This window comes from Triturus cristatus, chromosome 9 (assembly GCF_964204655.1).
Source record: "Triturus cristatus chromosome 9, aTriCri1.1, whole genome shotgun sequence".
Taxonomy (NCBI): domain Eukaryota; kingdom Metazoa; phylum Chordata; class Amphibia; order Caudata; family Salamandridae; genus Triturus; species Triturus cristatus.
In genome coordinates, this window is record NC_140592.1 from 39,762,670 (window position 1) to 39,788,608 (window position 25,939).

Consider the following 25,939-nt stretch of genomic DNA (forward strand, 5'->3'; position numbering starts at 1 on the left):
TGGAATGGGTTTGTTTATTATATACCAACCCATTGGCCAGACTAAGAACTGGAGCGAACCTATCTGAGAGTTGGAGAGTGGAATGCAGCACTAGACCGGGAGGCCCCCTTGGACTCCTTTTGCCTTGGCACTAGAGCCTTTGGCAGTAGTCCTCCGGAATAGTTTGAGGTGTCACTGGGGTGGAGCACATGGTATCTATGTATGCAGATGACACCCTGCTTTGTCTGAGACGCCAGTGCCAGGCGGCCTCACTGATCATGGCGGAGCCTGACCAATCTACTTTTGTCTGATAAGTACTCTTTGGGCTATGTTGTTGAACATCCCTCTGGGTGAATTTCCCACAGACACCGCACCCTTAGACACTTGAACTTCTCTTGTCCAGGGTGGGAGTAGAGAGCTGGTCTCCACAAGACAAAAAGCATTAAGAAAAAATAGATAGGAATGAAGTCCCCTTAAAGATGCAGCAACAGTTAGAGGGAGGCATGCAAACACACATCACGGATACAGACTGGTCTAAACGCCTGCTTTCGGGTGAAGGAGATTTTGAGTAATACTCAATTTAAGTAAATGCACTATAATATAATTCAAAGTACATATCTTCACCCCGCCAAACTGTATACAACTTACCCAGAACAATCGGTCGCATACCTATGGTGTGGGCCCCTGCTGGGTCATTTTTCCACATCACATGGTCCTGTGGGTTACCTACAGATTGCTAGGAGAGTATTGCGCAATACTTGTGCAGTGTTACTTCCATGCCTTTGGAATGTACGCCGGCACAATATTTACTGAATGTGATCCCAAAGGGGAAAGACCAGGGGATACAACACAGATTTGCACAATTAGAACTCGTATTGGCTAAACGTCGCATTACCGTACATTGGATACAGAAGGGACTTCCACGAAGAGGGAAATGGGTGCAGGATATGATGGATCGGGCCGCAGCGGAGCAGATGGGTCTTCAGGCGGTCAGAAGAGATCTGAAAGCAGCATCAGACATCTGTATAAGGGGAATTATGCTGAATGACCCCACCGCAGTGGATAATGTTGCCACCTGACTGCTCATAGTAATTTTTGTGACACTTCTGCCTTAAAGTTGTATATCCGGTGGCTGGGGTTGAGGTGCTCCTGAGGAACAAATATTTATCTTGTATCACCCTGCCTCACCAACCTCCTCGCTGGGAAAAGTGGCTAAACAAAGATTGCCTGAAGTGCAATGTATGGCAGCGGTTGAGATCTAATGTCATTGATGAGGACAGTGACTGGTTTATGTTCATTTTATTTGTTAGATCCTGGTTGGGAGGAATGTGTAACAAACCAATCCAAAATCAAGATGTAAAAAATAAACCCAGCTTGTCATTGAAGGTTCTCTCCTTGCCTGCAGGCGCTCGTCTTACTTCTGGCTCTGTAACGCGTTGGATGTGTACTGCCCTGTGCAGTGGGAGTACGGCCGCCTCAACCTCACGTACACCGTTGTGTCCAAGAGGAAGATCATCAAGCTGGTGGAGACGGGCGCTGTAAGGTGAGCGGCGCATTAGTCTGCAATGCACAAGTGTTTGGGGGACCCTCTTAAAGAAACATCTGCCTTACTTCATGCGTTCTCCATTGTGGACCTCGGCATCTGTGATGACTGAATCTTGTTTGATGCTTGAACCCCTGCTCTCGAACACTCGTGGGGCAGATCCAGATTCACTGGCAACTAGAGTCTGCACCCCCGTCTGAGGTCTGTGTATGAGCTGTAGGTTACCGGTGTGATCCCAGCACTAAAGGCTCTGCTCTTCATCTTCCTGATGCCAATAAATTGAGACCCATACTTATTATTCAATAATTAAGAGACAATTTCGTTTGCTGTTTCCTTTATCCACTTTTAGAGCCATAGTAAAAGTAAAACTACAACCATGTTTAGAATTTTCATACTTTTTCAGTTTGATTTTATTGGGTGTTCAAAGAACAAAAGTATCCTACAACAGAGTGGAGGATAATAAGGGACGTTTGCAATAGAGTTAAATACATGAAAACCATACATAGTGCAATCAAGTGCAGTTTTAGATTACACTTGACATATGAAGTTAAATATCGGAAATTTTGTGAAACAAATGTATTAGTATGAATACAAATCTTTTACTATGAATTCTGCATAATCCAAAGATTAAGACTACAACTTGGATAGATCGGTCAGTCTGATCTACAAATATTCATAAACGGCATTGGAAAGAATGAAAGTGAAAAAGTTAAGCATGGAAAGAGGTACAAATATGATCTAAGATTAGTGATATAAAATTGAAAGAGTAATACAGAAATGATGGTTAATAGTATTTTAAGTGGGATTAAAAACATAATGTTTGAGGCAAATGAGCTGTAGATCATATGTTGTGCATAAATCGCCATCTAGTGTTGGGTCCGGATGTTTGCACTTTGTTTTTCTTCGAAGAAGTCTTTCCAGTCACGAGGTAGGTGACTCCTCCTTTCGGTAATTGTGCGCATGGGCATTGACTCCATTGTTCGTTTTTTTTTCCGCCATCGGGTTTGGATGTGAATTGTTGCTCTCCGTTTCAGCACTGTTTCTTCGGGCCCCCTTCGACGGGCAATCCACTACCCTCAAAGGTATTGTTTATCGATCGCCTTTCCCATTCTCCGCATATCGTTTACACTCAAACCTTCGATTGGAAGATTCGTGGAAGGCCGTTAGGCCTACCCGCACCTGGGTCGGTAGCAGTCGATGGAACGGTCTTCAATCAAGTTCTGTCCAAGGTGTTGCGCTAAGGTTCCGCGCACCTACTTGCACGAAGTGTGCAACCTTTGCCTATCACCAGAACATGACGAGAAGGACTGCAACGCGTGGCGGTCGTTTCGAAGATGACGCTCCGTGACCGTCTGGCTTGACGTCAAAACATGTACCAGCAAAGTGGCTCCGCGCCGGATCTTCTCGGAGGCTAGTCCAAACACGAAGAATCACAAGCGCAGGAAGCCGAAATGAAGGAGGAACACCTCCTTGTCTGAAGCGGACTCTGATGCAGAAGACCTCACACCGGGACAACGGATCGTGAGTAAAGAGACTTCCTTCCCCTACCGTCTCCTCCATAAAAAGGCTCCGGGCCCTCCTCTACATTCGGGCCAAGGTCGGCACCGAGAAACGTTTTCGAGCACCCCACCTTGAGTTTGGTGCAGGAACATAAACAGCCTTCCGGTTCGGGTTCTACTCGTCCCCACGCCGGTGCCGACCCGAAACCTTCGGTGTCGTAATCCAAACACCTTCTGGTTTCCGTGCCACCGGTCTATAAGGCTAAATCTTTGGAGCCGAAAACTTTGGAGTCGAAACTTTCGACTCCAAAATCGGCGTATAAAGAAAGTACTTCAACTAAAGAGCCTCGGACCGATATTCTACCTTGGGACCCGAAACAGAAGGAGATTGTGATTAATCCAGAAACTGGACAGATTCATGCCAAACTTCCTGAGAAGAGGAAGATGGGCTTACAAGAAGACTACCACATTCCTCTAAAAAGGAAAAATGTGGGTACTAACTTCTCCACCATACAATCCACCTTCTTCAATCATTTATCCAAATGTATTTGTTACACCTACACATCCTCCGCCACCATCACCTGACCCTCAGGATACAGGGGATGGGGATATAGATGACTACACACCACAGGATACTGACCCATGGGATAATTATAATGCTGACTCTCAACCAGATAATGACCCCGACCTATATCCATCCGACCTTCTCCTCCAGATGATAACATTGGATAGATTGAGCTTGTTAACAGAGCTGCACAATATCATGGAGTAGAGCTTCATAAAAAGGCTTTAGAGGAGGATTTTTAGTTTGACACCCTAAGTTCATCTCTAAGGGCTACAGAAACATTACCAATGTTATAGGATATGCTTCCACATACTGATGACCTCTTTAAAGACCCTGCAAGAGCTGGAACCATCGCTCCCAGAGTAGAGAAGAAGTACAAATCTGCACCCAATAACCCTGTATATATCAAATGCCAGTTACCCTTGGACTCTCTGGTAGTTTCCAACGCTCGTAAAAGAGCTAATTCGCAAACAGGGGAAGCCCCTCCTCCTGATAGAGTCCAGATTAATTGACGCTTCGGGCAAAAGGGTAGCGTCACAAGCAGCTAATCATTGGCGTATTGCCAGTGCTCAAGCACTGTTAGCAAGGTATGACGGAGCTCATTATCATGAGCTCAAAGATCATTGAATTTCTTCCTGATGAGCATAAGTCTAGAGCACGGGACCTTATTCAGGAGGGTAAATGACTAATACCTCTATCAGGTGTGCTCTAGATCAGGCAGACAGCAGCTCGGGCAGTAAACACTAGTGTACTGCTCCGTAGACCTGCTTGGTTACGAATTTCAGGATTCAAGCCTGAGGTGCAAGCCTCTATTCTTAATCAACCCTTTGACAAAGAACACCTCTTTGGTCCAGCTGTTGATACATCACTAGAAAAGATGAAAAAAGGTACTAAGGTTGCTAAATTCATGGGGCCTTACAATCACCTTCCAACAGAGGATCCTTTCGCCGCTCATTTTACAGGGGCGGCTCAAACTGTATCTACAGACAATCCCTCCTCCTCTTACAAGGGCAACAATCAGTCGCCCTCTTCAATAGGTTATTTTAGAGGTGGATTTAGAGGAAACAGCAAGGGAAGAGGCAGAGGTAACTCGACATGCACTTCCCCCTGCAAACAACCAACAGTGACTTCCTTTCCATACCCGACCATTCCACACCTGTCGGGGGACGTCTTTCCCAATTTCTAGCTATTTGGAATACGATTACATCAGACAAATGGACTCTACAAATGATCCAATCTGGTTATTACCTGGAGCTTACAAGCACTCCCCCGAACATTCCTCCAAGGTCACACTTAATGTCACCATAACATCTTACCCTTCTAAAGAAAGAGGTTCTTTGTTGCAGAACAGTGCAATAGAACCAGTCCCTTTATCATACCAGGGAGCAGGGGTGTACTCCCTCTGTGATCTAATTCCCAAAAAGGACAGCTCTCTCAGGCCTATATTAGACCTAAGAGAGCTAAATCTATACATTCAGTAGGACCATTTTCATATGGTAACACTCGAACGAGTGCTTCCCCCTTCTTCAGCAAAGCGACTTTCTCTCCACTCTGGATTTAAAGGACGCTTACTTTCATATTCCAATACACCCTGCACACCTCAAATACCTCGGGTTTGTGGTAGAAGGTCACCACTATCAATTCAAAGTCCTCCCATTCGGAGTAACAACCCCACCCAGGGTTTTCACAAAATGCTTGGCAGTAGTCGCAGACCATCTAAGAAGACAACCTATTCATGTCTTCCCATACCTAGACGACTGGCTCATAAAGGCCAGCTCGCACGACAGCTGTCTATTCCACTCACAAAAAACTGTGCAATTGCTCCACGAGCTAGGATTCACAGTAAATCTGTCAAAATCCGATCTCCAGCCATCCACGTCTCAAGCATTTCTAGGAGCTACTATAAACGCACAAAAAGCTTGAGCATACCCAACTCCAGCCAGAGTCCGGAATATACAAACCCTGATGTCTGTTTCAGCCTCAACACTCCTTACCTGCTCGAGTGTTCATGCAGTTGCTGGGAATGATGGCATCTTGCATTTTTATAGTCCCCTATGCAAGACTTCATATGCGTCCCCTACAGGAATGCTCAGCACGTCAGTGGAACCAAGCTCACGGTCCGTTATCAGATCTAGTGTTGGTCAATGGCTGTACCCATCGCTCTTTGCAGTGGTGAAACACACAAAACCTTTTAAAAGTGCGGCCCTTCAGCGACCCAGTTCCACAGATAGTACTGACAGCAGATGCATCACTGACAGGTTGGGGAGCGCATCTCCAAAACCACATAATTCAGGGCATTTGGAGTTTGCAGCAGAAACGGCTTCATATAAATAATCTAGAGCTGCTAGCAATTTTTCTGCCGCTGAAAGCACTTCAAGTTCAGCTAATACGCAAGACTGTTCTAATTCGTATAGACAACATGACAGCCATGTACCACATACAAAAACAGGGAGGGACACTCTCTCTAGCGGTCACAGCTAGCACAGACCATATGGAAATGGGCCACACATCACAAAATATATCTCCTAGCAGAACACCTTCCAGGAATAGACAATCAGATGGCGGATTTGCTCAGTCATCTGACACAGCAAATCCACAAATGGGGAATACACCCTCCAGTTCTCCTCCCATTCTTCTAAATGTGGGGATTCCCACACATAGACCTGTTCGCCACACATCTAAACGCAAAATGCCCAAACTTCGCGTCCAGGTATCCACACCCATTGTCCAAAGGCAATGCACTATGGATGAATCGGTCAGGGATATTTGCTAACGCTTTTCCGCCTCTCCCACTCATTCTGTTAGTGGTTCGGAAACTCAAACAAGCGTCCCTGACACTAGTCCTAGTTGCTCCCACATGGGCACGTCAGCCTTGGTTCACAACCCTATTGTAACTCTCAGTAATTCCTCCCCAAAAACTGTCTTACACCCAATCTCCTCACACAGAACCATGGAGACTTAAGACATCCAGACCCCAGTCAACTCAATCTGGCTCCTGAAGTCTGAGTTTGGCTATCTTAATCTACCGCCTGACTGAATGAATATTATCAAAGAGGCTGGGTTCCTACCACGAGAGCCTGCTATGCAGCAAAGTGGAAGCAGTTTGTGATATACTGTAATAACCACATCAACCCGCTTGATGCTTCTGTACAAAACATTTGCTACATCTACAACGTTTCAATATAGTGTACACATCCATACGTTTACATCTGGCTGCAATAGCTGCATACCTCCAGAATAGACAACATCTATCTCTTTTTAGAGTATGTTATCAAAGCCTTTATGGAGGGACTCAAAAGAGTCATTCCCCAGAGACGTCCACCTGCTCCAGTGTGGAATCTCAATATTTTTCTCACCAGACTAATGGGCCCACCCTTTGAGCCATTGTACAAATGTGAACTGCAGTTTCTCACATGGAAAGTTGCTTTCCTCGTTGATATCGCATCACTCAGAAGAGTGGCTGACCTTCAGGCATTAGCTATAGAAGAACCCTTTTTACAAATGCACCAAAATAAAGTGGATCTTCGGCCTAATCCTAAAGTCATTTCTGCTTTTCATATCAATCAATCTGTTGAGTTGCCTGTGTTCTTCCCTCAACCAGATTCAGTGGCAGAAAGTGCCCTTCACACATTAGATGTGAAGAGAGCGTCATTTTATTACATAGAAAGGACAAAACCTTTCCGTAATACAAATCCACTTTTGTCGCTTTTGCTCCACCACACAAGGGCAATCCAATATCAAAATCAGATATTGCACGGTGGATAGTCAAGTGCATTCAAATATGCTATGCAAAAGCAAAACAAATGTTAACAGTTCCCCCTAGAGCTCACTACACGCAAATGGGGGCTTCTATGGCATTCTTACGACATATACCCATAGATGACATATGCAAAGCTGCAACATGGTCTACACCGCACACATTCACAAAACATTATTGTGTTGATGTGTTAGACAACAAGCTAGAGTGTGCCAGGCAATTTTACGTACACTATTTCAGACCACTGCAACAGATACAGGTTAGCCACCACTTTGGGAGATAACTGCTACATAGTCTATGCACAGCATATGATCTACAGCTCATATGCCTCGAACAGAAAATACTACTCACCCAGTATGCATCTGTTCTTGGTATATAGAGCTGTAGTCATATGTGCCCACCCGTCTCCCCGGGTACCTATACCTGTTGCAGTAACATCTTACTTAAATACATGCATTCATGGACATCTCCTTTTACTACTCTTACTATCTCTATTATCACCCTCTGCGGGATAACAATCTAACAAAGGAGTCGATGCCCATGCGCACTAACACCGAAAGGAGGAGTCTCCTACCTCGTGACTGGAAAGACTTCTTCGAAAAAAAACAAAGTGCAAACATCCGGACCCAACACTAGATGGCGATCTATGCACAGCGTATGACTCTACAGCTCTATATGCCAAGAACAGATGCATACTGGGTAAGTAGCATTTTCCTTTGATTTGATAGTTATTTTTCAATTAATAGGTCATTCCGATAAAAAGCGTGATTAAAGAGAGCTAGAAACTGCCTCTTTTAATTTTAGTATCCGTAGTAAAAGCATGAAAGTGACCTAATCCGTGGTTAACACATTCCATGCAACTCCTTCCTTGATCCACAATTCGCATAGGCAGTGACCCCACCTTATATTTCTTTTTCTGCCGTTGCTTTCAGACCGGTTTAGATAGGGCTCCAAGACCAACTACAACGGTCTTACTCTGGCAACTAGGACACTCCCTGCACTCGGTTTTTTTCTTGACGATAAACTACTCTTCTGTGCTCAGTAGCGACTGATCAACTGCATGTCTGGTTGAATGGTGCCCTTCCTTCAATGAGTCAAGTCCTCTCCGACCACTGAAGACTTTGCCACGGAGAATTTTGGCAGATGGAATGCCCATCTTTCCAATTTTGTCCAGTGTCCCTGGGTGGACGAACATGCAACTGTAATCCCTGCCACTCCCCTAATCATAATGGGTTGTTGTGCAACTTCTGCCTTGCCTTTACCAAGGTACCATGGGGAAAAGCTCTGAGCATCCCTGAAAATGTAGCAAGGGTCATTATTGCACACCTAAAACATCTTCAGCGAAGACCCACGCCATGTCGAATAGGAGGTGGGCCCTCTAGAAGCCTGGGGGTTCAGCCGACACTCTGGGACGTTATCCTATTCATCCATCCCAAAACCGGCAGGATTCTGGATAAACTGCTTGAAGCAAAGCCACCCAGCACGTTACAACTGAGAGAAAAAAAGTGAGGCCTAACCTTCGAGGAGAAGTTTGCCTTCGAGGTACCTAGACACCCAATGCCCAAGAGGTGTAACGACCAGGAACAAGCCCTCCTGCACAGCCTTGCATACCCAGGCATGCACGACCACCATGGTCACACTCACCACCACTCCTGAATCTTTGGAAAGGTCAGTCCATTCCTCTTCTGACCCAGGCAGCAATACGGGGAGGTAGACCTATCGAACCAGCCCACTGGTTTAGCAGACAGGCATGACTTCTGGGTCGAATGTTGACCCTCCTGACGACTAGGATCTACAGTCCTGCCTGGCAAAACTATCTCTGCTGAAGAATACTACGGCATATCATGCTGTCATTCAGAGCATCTCACCACTACTAAGTCGAGATTCATTTCCTAGAAGATGAAGACAACTTTCTGGTGGAGACCCTACCAAAGACAGAATGTAGTGTGCAGTTCTTGGACATGCTTAAGAGGGCCCCTGGCAGTTTTAAAGACCCTTCGTCCAATGACCCTCTCTACATTGGAGGTCAGGTCCCCTTAAACTCCCTTGTGGTTCATGCTACAAGTCCAAGGTAACAAGAGATGCCCAACCACCAGCTAAAGAAAGCAAATGCCTCAACGCCATGACAAAGGTGTTGCGGTTGGTGCAACTACCTAAAGCCCATTGCTAATTTGTTGGGTTTGTAGTTGAAGTATGACCGGTTTCAATGAGAAGCGGTACAGGCACTCGCACAACACTTCTACAAGAAAAGGTGTGAGGCACTTGTTGCAGAGGAGAAAATTGTCTCCAGTGCAACTATCTTCTGTGTCTTGCACACGGTCTCCCACAATGTGAATATCCGTGTCTTGCTGCACAGGCACCCATGTCTTCGATTCTCTGGACTTAAACCAGATCCCCAGCAACAACCCGTCAACATACAATTTGATGTGAAACTTCATCTTATGCCCCGAGAGTATGAGTTGTTGGAGAAAATTAATAAAGATTCCAAGATTGCAAAGTCTATGGGTGCCCTGAATTATGCCACCCCAAGGGGCACTCCTCGCAAAAAATAATTCTATGGGCAAGGGCTGCTGGTCGTCCAAACATTAAAGTGCCAGCAGCCGTCTTTCTATGCATACGAGTCAGGTAGGAGGGTACTCACATTGGAGTTATCCATGCAATAATGGCAAGGGTAGGGAGACTGCTCTGGAAAGGGAGCATTGGCTGTCAAATACGGACTCGCCCAAGCTCTATTTTAACACTTTTATGGGGAAAGCATGCCCAGCTAGCAGAGGGTGATGGTATTTCAACAGCTTTTGCGTCTCTTTAACTCTACACTCCTGTTAACCGTATGAACTGTTGTGAAGCTCTTAAGTATGATAGCATCTTGTATAGCAATTGTACCGCACGCAAGAGTGCGCATGCACCTACTCCAACAATGCCTTCTGAGTCGGTGGTCCTTAGCGGAGAATCAGTGGGAAGATCTACTGTTGATAAAGGCCGGTACTTGGCAGTCTCTGCAGTGGTGGAACAGCAATAACTTGTTGCTAGACAGTCCGCTCTTGGACCATCTTCTGCAGTTGACCATTACCACCAATAAATCGCCCGTTGGGAGGGCGCACATCTGATACGCTGTCAAAGTCATCTGGACCCCCCTCACCAGGGGAGGCCCATCAGCAGCCTAGAGCTCATGGCTCTTCACCTAGCCCTCCAAGCCTTTTCACTTTTCCACAGAAAAGTAGCCCTTTAAGGACAGACCGCATGACAGGGATGTATTACATACAGAAACGGACACTCATTCCTCTCCGCTGTCTTCCCTAGCATAATAAATCTGTCACTAGACCATCTGACACAACATTAGTCTCCTAGTGGAAACCCTTTTGAGGGTCGACAACTTTGCAGACCTGTTAATCAGGACTCATTAACAAGTCAGTCTGGGAACTCCTCTCGCAAATCCTCCACATGTAAATCCAGAGGTGGGGGGCCCAAGCCATCGACCTCGTCGCCATTCCAGAAACTATAAAAATGCCCGCGCTTTGCCTCCATGTATTAACACCCACAGTCCATAGGCAATGCACTATGAATGAACGAGTCAGAGATATTTGCCTATGCTTTGCTGCCTCCTTACGTGGTGAGAAGAATGAGGCAGGTCGAGTTGATCCTCATCCTATTGGCACCAGTGTACACCAGACGGCCCTGGTTCTCAATACTCCTGCAAATGTCAATCAGTCCAAAAGAAAAGCTTTCGATCAGACCGGAACTTCTTACTCCGCAGCACAGCCAAATCCGGTACCCGTACCTCAAGCAGTTCAACCTAGTGATCTGTAACTAGAGGTCTTAGTTTGGATATCTTGTCCTTCCCAAGTAGTGTTAATTTTGCCAGAGGCACCCTGGGCCTCTTACTTTGGCCAACTGTGCATCCAAGTGGATAGATTTATCCACTACATCTTCAAAAAATGAGAGCTGTTAAAGTTAGGGTGCAGAATATCCCTTCCTGCCTTTTACACATTCAGAAGGTAGGTCTAGCAGGCATTTCTATACGCCTCTATTGGCATGCATGCATGCATAGAAGGTAGGGCTAGCAGGCATCTCTATTGGCATGCATGCATAGAAGGTAGGTCTAGCAGGCATCTCTTTATGCCTCTATTGGCATGCATGCATGCATACATAGAAGGTAGGTTTAGCATAAACCTCTATATACGCCTCTATTGGCATGCATGCATAGAAGGTAGGTCTAGCAGGCATCTCCACACGCCTCTATTGGCATGCATACATAGAAGGTAGGTCTAGCAGGCATCTCTATATGCCTCTATTGGCATGCATACATAGAAGGTAGGTCTAGCAGGCATCTCTTTATGCCTCTATTGGCATGCATGCATAGAAGGTAGGTCTAGCCGGCATCTCCACACGCCTCTATTGGCATGAATGCATAGAAGGTAGGTCTAGCAGGCATCTCTATATGCCTCTATTGGCATGCATGCATAGAAGGTAGGTCTAGCATGTATCTCTATACGCCTCTATTGGCATGCATGCATAGAAGGTAGGTCTAGCAGGCATCTCTATACGCCTCTATTGGCATGCACGCATAGAAGGTAGGTCTAACGTACATCTCTATACGCCTCTATTGGCATGCATGCATGGAATGCCGGATCTCCTTACTTGTAAAGGTCCATTGGAATTACTTGTCCCTTGAATTTTCAGCCGTCCCACCACACAAGCACATTCTCTTATTCCTGCACATCTGTTTCCTGTTTATAATTTAGTCTCGTCAAATTCTCCCCACTCTAAATACCTTCCTCTGAGATTAAAGCCAGTAAATCTGTTTCATGAACATTTGGTAGAAGAATTTTGATTATAGAAACCATAAACTGCTACTCTAAATGAACTATATTACTTGAGCTAGTATCAAACATTGTTTTTATGCCTCCATTTTGAGTACATATGAAGAGCTGTTTGGAGTTACAACTAGCTGAGCAATATTGGTCTGGTGAAGCAAATCCGTGACCTCATTAGGAAAGTAAGACACATTAGCAAAACCCTATGCGCTTTTATAGAATGCACACCATAGACAAATCGTGTCTCTAAATTATAGCCATATTACTCAACATATTAATGGTATTAATTTTATCGACCTTGAAAGATGAAAAACAAAGTGTATCCTGCCAAGTTTATCCAGTGACCAGCAGGTTTTACATAAACCCACACATTTACAAAAGGCGTGCATGTATGCGTGCACACACAGTGCAGGGTAAATAAGGTAGCTGACGAAGGGATTTAATACTACATTTGTCAACCTAGCCTTCAGTGCATTCCTAAAACCCCTCTGTGATCGCCTCTTCATGGTTGCAGAGACAAGAAGGGATGCCAGAGTGAAGTGAGACCTCCAACGTGCAATGACTGCTGTGTTTTTGTGCTATTTCACCTCTCACACAAGTTCTGGCTATATCCCTGCCGTGGCTTTCCACCATCTGTTTTTTAGAAACGTCTGCTAGTAATTTTCACTGACCAAGGCTTGTCTTTGTTTTCAGGGACTGGGATGACCCCCGGCTGTTCACACTCACAGCTCTACGGCGTCGAGGATTTCCACCCGAGGCTATAAATAACTTCTGTGCAAGGGTAAAATGTTTGTCACTCGCATGAACAGAGCATGTCTGGAAAGATGCCTTGAACTGAAACCTACACTTGCATGTGATGCTTGTCTGCGAAGATATCATTGTCTGGAGACCTGGTATAACTGGTCAAAAAAACATAAAACCATTTTCTCTGCTCACTTTATACGATTTGATATAAAAAAAAAAAAGTCAAATTCAAAAAGCCTAGGCAGGGTCCTACAAATAGACTGTGTTAAAAACAATCTGAAGCAAAGTAGAACTAGCCACTATTTTTTAAATCTAAACAAACTCCCTGGTGTCTCATATTTATTTGTATAGCAATGGTAGGGTTTTAGGCGAGGGCAATAACGTGCACTGATGCAGTGTCCGTAGATCTGTTGTGTTGAATGCCTAAGGACCAGCAGGTAGGGTCATTCATTGTTTACAAAGAGGACTGACATTCCCCTTTATTATTCCATTATTGTGGTAAGTTCCACAGCTCTGGCTAACAACATGCATGGTTGAGCTAATCCCTTATTTAGAACGAAGAAGTAACCAAAGAAGGCAAAACGTTGAATAGATAATAACGGTGAAAGCCAGTCCCAATGTGGCGCATGGAGAAAAGCGAACCGAGAATAAAATGACAACACAGCAGCCAAATGTTTTGGGTGAGTGAAAGGCAAAGGAAGGTTTCACGTGATTAGGCAGGAAGTGAACTATGAGGGAGATGGTTTAGGACATTTGTAATGGTTGAAAAACCAGAGTTGGGATGACCTTGAGTCGAAAAGAGTCAAGAGATGTGAAGAGTTGGGGTAGAAGTAAATTAGTTGTGTGGATAGGTAGAGATGGAATGCCAGGAAGTTGGACCAAGGACTTTCAAGGAGAGGGTGTGGAAGGGTGAAGTGGAACATCAAGGTAGAGAGAATGCATTTGAGGACAGTGAATGGAGAACTTTGAGCGAGAGGCCTTAAGCAGTAGAAAGGGTTCATAAGAGAAGGGACAGCAGTAGAGTAGGATGTAAGCTGGGCAGAGATAAATGGTGGAGTAGGCCAGGCCTCTAGAGTATGATGTTTTGCAACATTTTAACATATTAAGGCCAAGATAATCTAGGTCAGTCGCCCATAATTGCATATGCTGGCAAGTCCAGCCTTTTGTTCATGAAGTCCTTTCCTACTGGCTACTCCCATTCAAAATTGCATCCCCTTTTTCCCCTCTCCTGGAAAACCTTTTGATTACGGAGTACAACTTGGCTCACCACTCTCGTCCGTCTTGCATCATATAGCCTCCAATTACGGTATATTTCATTTTGCACCAGTGCTGATCAGGCTGAGGTCCTACTCTTATTTGAGGATATTTCTGTCCTTGCATCTGTTTTAATGATGCATGATGGGTATACAGGAGGGTATGAATTTAATTTGGAAGAATTTGAAAATGTACAGCAATGATATCAGGTTAGTGGATGGCAGTAACGGGCTCTACTTTCTCTTGGCTTGTAAGGTGTTTTTTGTAAATTCAGTGATTCTTCATCAATTCGGTCACTGACATTTAAAGCAGTGACTTTTTCATGCCACCTCATCTCAAGAGCTTGGGAATAAAAATGTTTGAGGCATGTGTAGCTGTAGATACACATGCTCTGCATTCTCTCCTGCCATCTACTCTTTCACTTAGATGCGTACAACTTGTTTTTCTTTGAAGTCTTTCAAGTCATGAGGTGTCGTGACTCCTACGATTGGTATTGCTCATGATCATCATTTTCATTGTTAGATTGTTTTCTGCCACCATCAGGTTAGGGTGTGTGTCAGTGAAGCTTGGAGTCAACGCTGTGTGGCATTCGTTGGGGCCTACCGGTGTTTTCACTCTTGTTAGCTTGAAACAGTCGCCTTTGCAGCTTTCCGATTCTGTGCCTTCAGATCCGCCCTGGGATAGTTGTCGACTCATTGGTGCTTTGCCCCCCTTGGCCTTTCTACTTGGCCACCAGCTTCTAAAATGTGCAAAACCTGATGGAATGTACACCCTTTCAGTATTGTCCACAGTGCCTCTCCAAATACTCGTGGCAAGATCACCACATTGTCTGCAGCCTTTACCTGTTGCTGAAGCACAACAAAACCTCCTGTTCGCCTGCCTCTCGTTCGGGTCCAAGAATACCCTTCGCTTACCAATGCGACTGGCGGCTTGCCCACAGCAAGAGGGCTCAGAGACAAGACAACAACTCCCCCCAACATCTCCAATGCAGACATAGTAGAAGAAGCGGGCGCCTCAGTGTCTGTAGGACAACCAGCCCGCTTCAGCCCAGAGCCTAGCTCTCCTTCGGACTCCCAGGGTGACAACCAGCCACCCTCACTGGGACAGTACCAGTGGACGCCGACTGTGTACCGTGCCTCATCACTCGTATCCATCTTCGGAAATTAACAGATGTATTTCTAGTTTATGGTTCTGATGACACCCATGTTCGAGAGCGAAGTTTACCAGTATTGTTCCCTTCCTCACTATGTCCATCACTAGACGGGGTTTCCCTTTCCCCATTTCACCCTCAGTTCCTCCAGTTTCCCCTTGAAAATCATCCAAATGGGTTATATTAGTTATCAACCAAGGCACAGCTGGATTCCAGCCATCACCTATTTCCCACCCTTTTCCACATTCCATCACTCATTACAGCAGTGATTTAAAAGAACTGAGTCATTCTACACTTCTGCTGAAACTTATGATTTTAAGCCAAAAAAGAGTGAATTTTTCAAAATTTGCTGAAGCGTTGCACATCCGGTGCGCCATACGATGTGGTGTTAAGGTGTAAAAACACGATTTATTTGGCCTCATTGGCCAGTGATCCTTGAGGTTACCGTGCATTTTGGGAAGGGTACATTTTATGTTGTGATAAGTTGCTGTGAGTTGCAATCTTGGTGACTGTGAAACGTGTTGACTGAAACTATATTTAAATGCCGGATAACTTCTTAATAAAGTGATGTTAAACTCAAACAGTTTATTCACTGTTGAGTTTGAGTACCTGAAGAATAATATGCATTTGTGTAACTGTCAATCTCTAAGCTCTACTGGAAGGATAATGCCCTCCCTGCTCCATCCCCAGCTCTACTAATGCATAGATGGTTTCTGAATATAGAATGAAAGGTGGGATGTGCGGAGGATGCTTGTACATGAAGGGAAGCCCGGGCAGGGGGCACAAGGTACGAGTGTTAACACTGACTTCAGATGTGTTCGTACCAGTCTTCCTTGATGGTTGGACGAGGATGTTCAGAGCTTTGCATCTGATGAAAAATGTCTGTGCTAGAAACCGTTACAGATGAATGGCTTTCCCTTCTCCAGCATGAAATTCTTGTGTCCAATGATTTGAATATTGCCCCACGGTCATTGGTGGGAAAAGAGAAGATTTGGGTCCAACGATGAATGAGAGATTTATACTCATGCAGGGTTATCACTAATATAAATAACTACCCCATTCTAAAAACCCAAGGTCCTTGAGTTTTATTGTGTAGCAGTTGAACTGTTGACACTCTCGTCGATTTAACAGAGCATTGCTTTGTTTGCCAGACCAGCAGTAATACTGATTGCTTGCCACTGCTGTTGAATTGTATTCTCTTCCTTTCTCTAGGTTGGGGTCACTGTGGCTCAGACGACGATGGAGCCACATCTTCTGGAGGCGTGTGTGCGAGATGTACTGAACGAAACAGCCCCTAGGGTCATGGCCGTACTAGAGCCGCTGAAAGTCACCATCACAAATTTTCCTGCTGCAGAGGCGAGTGTCCTTCTGTTCATGACAGACGTGTTCCCTATTTCTGCATGTAGGTTTTTGAATGTTAGGTTCTGAAATGAGAAATTCCTAGGATAACTGAAGTGTTTGCTCTCAAGAAGTGACAATATGGTAAGCCCCCATTTACCCCCCCACCAACTGAATTACCATCTCCACTCGGTCCCTCTAGTTTCATAGCTCCGGCCTCTCAGGGGAGCTCTACAAACTCCAGATTCACTAGTTTCATCACGACACTGCCTTGCCACATCATGTACTTTCTGCTGCTTGGATAATTTGACATATTAGACACTCCTATAAATGAGAACTGTCTCCCTTCAAGGGCTACTGCACATCCACTCCTTCGACCCTAAGCATACGTTTGTGCACTAGTACATTTACAAGACTTTCCCTTCAAAACCTTTACGTAACCGGTAAAGGAGCGTCGAAGCAGAAAAATGTCACAGCCCTTCTCCTTAGGATGCCCCCTTATTAAGAGATGATTTCTTGCCAAATGTCCCTCCAAGTTCTTGCATGAAGGTGTCCTATTGAAAGCATCTGGGGATTCCAGAATTCCTCCCAAAGTGGTTTTAAAGAGGGGGAAAAACATCTGTTCGAGGCATATGAGCTGCAGATTGTACACTTAGCATAGATCGCCATCTGGTGTTGGGCCCGGATGTTTGCAGTTTGTTTTTCTTCTTGGACAGTCTTTGGAAGTCACGAGTTTGGTGACTCCTCCTTCGGTCCGTACTGCGCATGGGCTTCGGCTCCATCCTCAGATTGTTTTTTTCCGCCATCGGGCTCGGATGTGATACTTCGTGCTCCGGCTTCGAACTTCTACGGTTCCAGCCTCGACGGAAAATCCTCGTTTCTTCGAGTTTCTTCATCATCTTCATTTCTCGAAGCGGCACTTTCTCCATCCCGTACATCGGCACCGGCCTTCGGGCCCTCCTCGACTCCGGTCCCGGCCGATGGAAAGGACTCCGTTCAAAAAGTGCCAAAATGTGGGTCTAAATTTCCCCACACCGACCTCCATCAGGTGTGTAATCTTTGCCTCTCTCCAGAACACGAGGCCAGAGACTGCCCCGCCTGTAAGTCTTTTCGATCGAAGAAAACCATCCGGGATCGAAAAGCTCGACGCACCATGGCGCACTCATCGTCTGCAGCTCCACCGGACATCTTCGGAGACGGCGCCGAAGCTTCGGGGCAAATACACACCCAGCAGGAGGAAGACGTCGTCCGCGCTTCCGAGGCCGACGACTCCGACGTGGAGGACATCACACCGGCGCAGCGGGTCGTGAGTACTGTGCCCCCTCCCACCCCCGCGCCCAAAACCAAAGAGACTCAGGTTACTCCCTCGCCTGCCGGCCTGGGCAAAACCAAGACCAAAGCTTCTATCACCCCACCTTCGGGCCCGGTGTCGAAGCCTCCAAAGTCTCACGGCAGCTCGGGATCGAGCCAGCCGACGCCCGGTGCCGAAAAACAGCATCCGGCACCGAAGAAAGTAATATCCAGCTCGACTCCGAAGCAACCAGTGCCGAAGCCTGGACTCTCGGTGCCGACCAAACACAAACACAAATCTGTCGGCACCGACGCTCCGGCGCCGAAAACTCCTTCGACGCCGAAAAAACCGGAGGCCCCAAAAAAGCATGGCGCACAGAAACCATCGAAGCCCTCGGTTCCGAAATCACCGGTGCCGACGGACGATTCGGCACCATTGGCTCTGTTTACACCAGACCCTTTACAAAAGACTCTGTCCAAAGATCCAAAGACTGGGCTATTGACTTTAATCATCAAGAAAAGACGCCTTGATACTCCGGCTCCTCCTCCACCGCCCAAACGGAAGGACTCTGCTACTTCTCCCCTCAGAGTGCCCTCCCCACTACCGCCTCCCCTACCTCCTCCACCTCCTCCACCCCCTCCCCCTCCCAGGTCTCCGCCACCTTTACCTCATTACTCTCCGACCCCGTCCCCAGATCCGGATGACGGGGACCCGGACAATTACCCGGCGGACGCCCCAATGGATCCCACTCCACCGGGGACCCCAGACCCATGGGAGGATTACAATAACCCTGATGTACCCGATATACCTCAGGACGACCTTTACCCATCCAGGCCGTCTCCTCCAGAGGACTCCTTAGGGTTTCATCATTTAGTGCAGAGAGCAGCACACTACCATGGGGTGGACATGCACACTGAACCAGTGGAAGACGACTTCTTACTGGATACATTTGACATACAGGACAAATCCACATCTATTTTACCCATGCTTAAGGGTGTCACCAAGCATGCCGCAGAGGTGTTCAAAGACCCTGTCAGGGCCAGGGTACTAAACCCTAGAATAGAGAAAAAGTACAAGGCGGCACCCACAGACCCTGCATACATTAAGGGCCCTGCTCCCTTAGATTCCCTAGTTGTCTCTACAGCTAGAAAGCGGGCTAACTCCCAGTCCTCAGGAGAAGCCCCACCGCCAGACAAGGAATCCAAACTCCTAGACGTGTCTGGCAAACGCACCGCCTCTCAAGCTGCAAACATGTGGCGCATTGCAAACACACAAGCGCTACTTGCGCGCTATGACAGAGCACACTACGACGAACTTGAGGCTCTTATGCAGCACCTTCCCGAGAAACACAAGCGTAGGGCTCATGAGCTAATACAGGAGGGTAAGCTAATTACAAACACCTCCATTAAGTGTGCCCTCTGCAGCCGACACTGCTTCTAGAGCCATAAATACCAGTGTCCTGCTTCGTCGCCATGCCTGGCTCAGGATCTCAGGGTTTAAGCCTAAAGTCCAGGCGTCCATACTCAATCACCCCTTTGACCAACAAACTCTCTTTGGGCCCAAGGTAGACGAAGCGTTGGAAAAGATGAAAAAGGACACAGACACAGCAAAGTCTATGGGGGCACTCCAAACACAAGCCTCTAAACGTTCCTTTCGACGCTCCTCCTTTCGTGGCACAGGCAGAGGCTTCTCCACCGATAGCACCTCTACCTCCTACAAATCCCCTCCTCAAAATACCTTTTCAAAGGGCAACCAAAGGGGTGGTTACAGAGGCAACAACAATAAGGGCAGGGGCAAAACTAACACCACCCGTTCTGCCACCCCGCCCACACAATGACTTCCCTCCGCTCCCCCCAGACCATTCCACCCCGGTCGGGGGCAGACTACAAAACTTTATCCACGCATGGGAGTCCATAACATCGGACAAATGGGTAACCCAAATCATTCGGTCAGGGTACTGTCTCGAGCTAACATCTACCCCACCCAATATCCCACCAAGGCACCGTCCAATGTCTCAAGAACATTCCACATTGCTCAAACAGGAGGTACTCTCCCTCCTTCAAAAACACGCTATAGAGCAGGTCCCCATCAATCAGCAAAATCTAGGGGTTTACTCCCTATATTTCTTAATACCAAAGAAAGACGGGACCCTCAGGCCCATTCTGGACCTCCGGCCTCTAAATGCCTACATACATTCAGACCATTTCCACATGGTCACCCTACAACAAGTCCTCCCGCTCCTCTGTCAGGGAGACTTTCTCACAACCTTGGATCTGAAAGACGCATACTTTCACATTCCAATACACCCCTCTCACAGGAAATACCTCAGGTTCGTGGTGGACGGGCAACATTACCAATTCACGGTTCTCCCCTTCGGGGTCACCACCGCACCACGGGTGTTTACCAAATGCCTAGCGGTAGTAGCAGCACACCTCAGACGTCAACACATTCACGTCTTCCCTTACTTAGACGACTGGCTGATAAAAGCCGCGTCCTACCACCAATGCGTGCAGCATACAAACAGCACCATCCAACTGCTCCACCAGCTAGGCTTCACGGTGAACTACCAAAAGTCCCACCTCATACCATCTCACACAAAGCAATATCTCGGGGCCACTATAGACACCTCCAAAGGTATTGCCTATCCAAACTCAGCCAGAATCACAAGCATTCAAGCCTTACGCAAAACATTCCTTCCCCAACACTCTCTTCCAGCAAGAGTGTTCATGAAGCTCATAGGAATGATGGCGTCTTGCATTTTCATAGTGCCCCATGCAAGACTCCACATGCGTCCACTTCAAGAGTGCCTAGCACAACAGTGGAACCAGGCCCAGGGTCAGCTGACGGATCTGGTGTTGGACGGCCGCACACATCACTCTCTGCAGTGGTGGAACACCACAAACCTTTCCAAAGGGCGTCCGTTCCTGGACCCGGTTCCTCAGGTGATTCTAACAGCGGACGCATCGCTCTCCGGCTGGGGAGCGCACCTCCTACACCTCACAATGCAAGGTCTATGGACGCCACAGCAAAAATCGCTCCACATCAACCATCTGGAGCTCTTGGCGATCTTTCTAGCCCTAAAATCTTTCCAAAAACAGATTTCGGGCAAAGCAGTCCTCATTCGCACAGACAACATGACTGCAATGTATTATATCCAAAAACAGGGGGGGGGGGGGTACTCTCCCCAGCTCTCCCGCTTAGCCCAGAGCATATGGAGATGGGCAATTCCCCAAAACATCTTTCTCCTGGCACAGCACGTTCCAGGCGTACAAAACACCATGGCAGATCTGCTCAGCAGACAAACGCAACAACTACACGAATGGGAACTGCATCCACAAGTTCTTCAGCCATTCTTCCAACAGTGGGGGCATCCTCAGATAGACCTCTTCGCCACCCACGAAAACAAAAAATGCCCAAGCTTCGCCGCCAGATACCCACACCCATTGTCCAAGGGCAATGCGATATGGATGAACTGGTCAGGCAGATTTGCATACGCCTTTCCACCTCTCCCACTAATTCCATTAGTGGTAAGGAAGCTACAACAACACTCCCTCACACTCATTCTAGTAGCTCCGACGTGGGCCAGGCAGCCGTGGTACACCACACTACTACAACTATCAGTGGTACCACATCAAAAACTGCACCTATCCCCATGCCTCCTAACCCAGAACCATGGAGAAATCAGGCACCCGGACCCAGCTCAGCTCAACCTGGCGATCTGGCTCCTGAAATCCTAGAATTCGGATACCTTAACCTTCCCCCTGATTGCATGAACATCATCATGGAAGCCAGACGTCCTACCACTAGAGCATGCTTTGCCGCAAAGTGGAAAAGATTTGTAATTTACTGCCGTAACAATACAATCAACCCTTTAGATGCATCCATACAGCACATCATATGCTATCTGCTCCATCTTCACAGGTGTAACCTGGCATATTCATCCATACGCCTACACCTAGCAGCGATCGCTGCTTATCTACAAAACAGACAGCATTTATCACTCTTCAGAGTGCCCGCTATTAAAGCCTTCATGGAAGGCCTTAAACGAGTAATTCCTCCCAGGGCACCACCTTCCCCTGTATGGAATCTAAATTTAGTTCTTACACGACTAATGGGTCCGCCCTTCGAACCAATGCATAAATGCGAGCTACAGTTTCTCACCTGGAAAACAGCTTTTCTCGTAGCTATCACTTCCCTTAGAAGGGTTGGTGAAATACAAGCGTTCACTATACAGGAACCCTTCATACAAATACATCACAGCAAGGTCATACTTCGCTTAAATCCGAAGTTCCTGCCCAAGGTCATTTCCCCCTTCCATCTCAATCAATCGGTGGAATTACCTGTCTTCTTCTCGCAACCTCAATCTGTTGCAGAAAGGGCCTTACACACACTCGATGTAAAAAGGGCCTTGCTATACTACATACAAAGAACGCAACCCTTCAGGAAGACTAAACAATTGTTCGTCTCCTTCTCTCCACCACATAAAGGCAACCCCATTTCTAAATCAGGGATAGCTAGGTGGATTGTAAAATGCATACAAATTTGCTATCAAAAGGCAAAAAGAACATCTGTTCCGCCTAAAGCCCATTCTACAAGAAAGTTAGGGGCTTCTATGGCCTTTCTAGGGAATATACCCTTAGATGACATCTGCAAAGCAGCCACATGGTCTACACCGCACACCTTCACAAAACATTACTGTGTAGATGTGCATTCCAAGCAGCCAGCTAGAGTGGGCCAGGCTGTACTAAAGACACTATTTCAAACCACTGCAACGGATACCGGTGGTCGCCGCTAAGGTTGGGTACTGCTATATAATCTATGCTAAGTGTACAATCTGCAGCTCATATGCCTCGAACGGAATATGCTACTTACCAGTATGCATCTGTTCTTGGCATGTAGAGCTGCAGAGTTGTACACGCCCACCCGCCTCCCCGGCTACCTGTATCCGTTCCAGTACATCTTATTTAGATACAACACACATGGGTTTCTCACTGTTATTACTAAGCTCCATCATTTCCCTGTTGGCGAAAAACAATCTGAGGATTGAGCCGAAGCCCATGCGCAGTACGGACCGAAGGAGGAGTCACCAAACTCGTGACTTCCAAAGACTGTCCAAGAAGAAAAACAAACTGCAAACATCCGGGCCCAACACCAGATGGCGATCTATGCTAAGTGTACAACTCTGCAGCTCTACATGCCAAGAACAGATGCATACTGGTAAGTAGCATATTCCTTCTGGGACAGGCAAGTTGTCATTGACGTTGAAAGAATATCTGTAGAGCCTAAACCCTTGTTGATCGTTGACTATGTTGGCTTCTAAGAAGCTGAATTAATCGTAGACCTCAGTTGCGCCCTCCTCCTTGATAAGGACCCATCAGCTCTTTGCATTGTATACACCGCTTTCATTGGTGCTCATACGTCTGATTCTTGCGGTCGCTTATTGGTCTTTGGAAGTTCTGCAACTCATGACTTTTTCAGCTACCGCTCCATTACCTTATTCTCCTCCATCTGAAGGTAGCACATTAACAGGGAGTTCCACTGTGCACCCTCAAACTGCAAACCATTCTATTTACCTGTTCACAATACCTGCAATTATGAGGTAGCTGTAATCGAGTGGATCCATTTTTGACCCACCAAGTATTAAAACGCAAATGCTCTCAGAGCCTGCCCTCTTCTAGAGAAAAACTGAACTTGGCACCAAACATTGAAAGCTGTTCATTGCCTCATGAACTTTAATAAATCCTCCTTCAAAATGGCTGTTGCGATCATCGAAGTTTGAAGATGCTAGATGATCGCTGTGCTATGTTCAAGGGGTACTGTCGGTATTTAAAAAAAACGTAATCCAGGTCTTCAGCCAATCATGGTTCTAAAGACCCTGCATAACTTTAGCAAAAAAGACAGTGAAGATTCTTACCCTAAAAACGTTTGGATAGTCAGTCCAAGGAAGGCTTTTTATGCTCACTGCATTAGACTGTTATGTTCGAGGCATGTGGGCTGCTGAATTCATATCTGTGCATAGATCGCCGCCTAGTGTTGGGTCCGGATGATTGCACATTGTTGTCCTGGAAGAGTCTTCGAAGTATCACGAGATAGGTGGCTCCTCCCCTGGACTACAGTGCGCATGGGCATCCCCTCCATCCTTGGATTGTTTTTTTCCGCCATTGGGTTCGGATGTCCTAATCTTAGCTCTTTGAGTATTTAGGCCTTTAAATTCGTCGGTATTGTTTTCGTTCGGCGCCAAGTATTTTTGTCGAGTGCGTTCTCGAGTAGATCATCAACGATGGAACCAAAGACATCGAATAGCCCCTTTAAGCGTTGCCCTCTTTGCAACGCTAAGTATGCTCGTTTTGACGTGCACCCAGTGTGCAACAAGTGTCTCTCTCCAAACCACGACGAAGCCACCTGTATGGCGTGTTCCAGGTTTCGATCGAAGAAGACCCTTCGCATTCGTCGAGCAGCTCAGCTCGAGGCGCAGAAAGCGACGCCAAACCCGGACAACATATTCGGGACCGAAGATGAAGAGGTCGTGGACCTTGAAGTTCAGGGGGAGCTATCGGATCCGGCTTCGGAGCGAGAATCCGACTATGATACCGAAGACGAGCGTATAGTAGATGAAGAGGAAGATGATGTCGTCGAAGAGGTAGGAGACGACGAAGAGGCCCTTGGGGCCGAGGAGGATGGCTCGGAAGATGAGCTAGGCCCACATGTCGGTACAGGGCCCAAAGAGGCACTCGATAAGGCTCAGGTCGAGGGATCGCCACAAGGCCTTACCCAAGATCATTCCTCTCGGTCTACAGCCCCGCACAAAGGCCCGGCGTCGAACTACCCTAAAGAGCCATCGATATCGAAAGCGCCATCATTCGATCAAACGAAATCGAAACTGAAGGCAAAGGCACCTAACTCGAAACCGAAAGTGAAAGAGTCTCATCGGCAACAAGGCCTCGAAGCCCTCGGAGCCGAAAACACAAAAGAAGGCCGTCGACGCCAAGAGATCTCATGGGGACGTCGAACCGAAGGCGGCGCCAAAGACCAAGGTCAAGGTTGCCGACCCGAAAAAATCGGCGCCGAGGATGGTCGACACAGAAATACAGAGCGACCCGCGAGAGCCAACCTATCCCAGTCCTCGTGTCGAGAACACGGCGTCTGGTTCGGGGTTAGATGCCACGTCAACAAGGGTATCGAAGGAACACCGTCTCCCTTCCTAAACAAGAAGGTGTCGGAGTCGTTACTCCGCATCCACGACACGGCTTCCATGCTCGGCGCAAAAGCACCCCCGCAGCCGAAGACGGTCAGCACAGTTCACATCGCGTCCACGCACATAAAATTCGGACTACCACCGGCAGTACGACCGAAAATGTTCGAAGTAAAGACTGGTCCCGAGCCGCAAAAACGGGTCGACCCAAAAAATTGTTGAAGCACCAACAGAAATGCCAATGGGACAGAGAGCTGTCAAAGTACCTCAGGAAGATGAGGAGCCAAGGCAGTTTATCAATGCGGAGACTGGTAGACTTAAAGTATATAAAAGAAAGATACTGCCAGAGAAATCAATGGAGCCATACAAAATTCCATTGAAGAAAAAGAGGGCCACATCACCAGTTCTGGTAGAACATGTTCACTATTATGACCAGGAGCCCCAGTCATTCTCACCCACACAATTTGATGTGGATGCAGGGGATGCTGGTGATGTTGAGGACACTTATCCTGTGGACACTGACCCTGAAGATCAAAACCAACCTTGGGTGGACAATACTGGTACAGGGGACCCACAAACTGCTCCAGACACACAGGCATATGTGGTAAAAACATCTCCTACTGAGGATACTGCTGCTTTCAATGCCTTGATTGAGAGAGCAGCTAAAAATCATGATGTACAGCTCCACACTGATCCTATTGAGGATGATTTTCTGATGGATACCTTCTCTACCTCAGAAAGATCTGTTAAGACTCTGCCCATGCTGAAGGGGGTCCTAAAACCGGCTAATGACATTTTTAAGGAGACCACAAG

General features: G+C 46.9%; 1 protein-coding gene and 1 non-coding gene across 2 annotated transcripts in view; both read left to right on the top strand.

The window, feature by feature from the left end:
* The window catches only part of QARS1 (glutaminyl-tRNA synthetase 1), a 296,102-nt gene that overhangs the window by 205,952 nt on the left and 64,211 nt on the right, over window positions 1-25,939 (top strand). The window contains exons 16-18 of the mRNA XM_085624343.1: window positions 1,385-1,522; window positions 12,851-12,938; window positions 16,518-16,661. Of these exons, the coding sequence (XP_085480469.1) occupies window positions 1,385-1,522; window positions 12,851-12,938; window positions 16,518-16,661 (370 nt within the window). The remainder of the gene's footprint in view (window positions 1-1,384; window positions 1,523-12,850; window positions 12,939-16,517; window positions 16,662-25,939) is intronic.
* LOC146797335 (small nucleolar RNA SNORA14) lies at window positions 12,627-12,757 on the top strand. Its single transcript, XR_014969325.1, has one exon. It is a non-coding gene; the product is annotated as a small nucleolar RNA SNORA14 (small nucleolar RNA).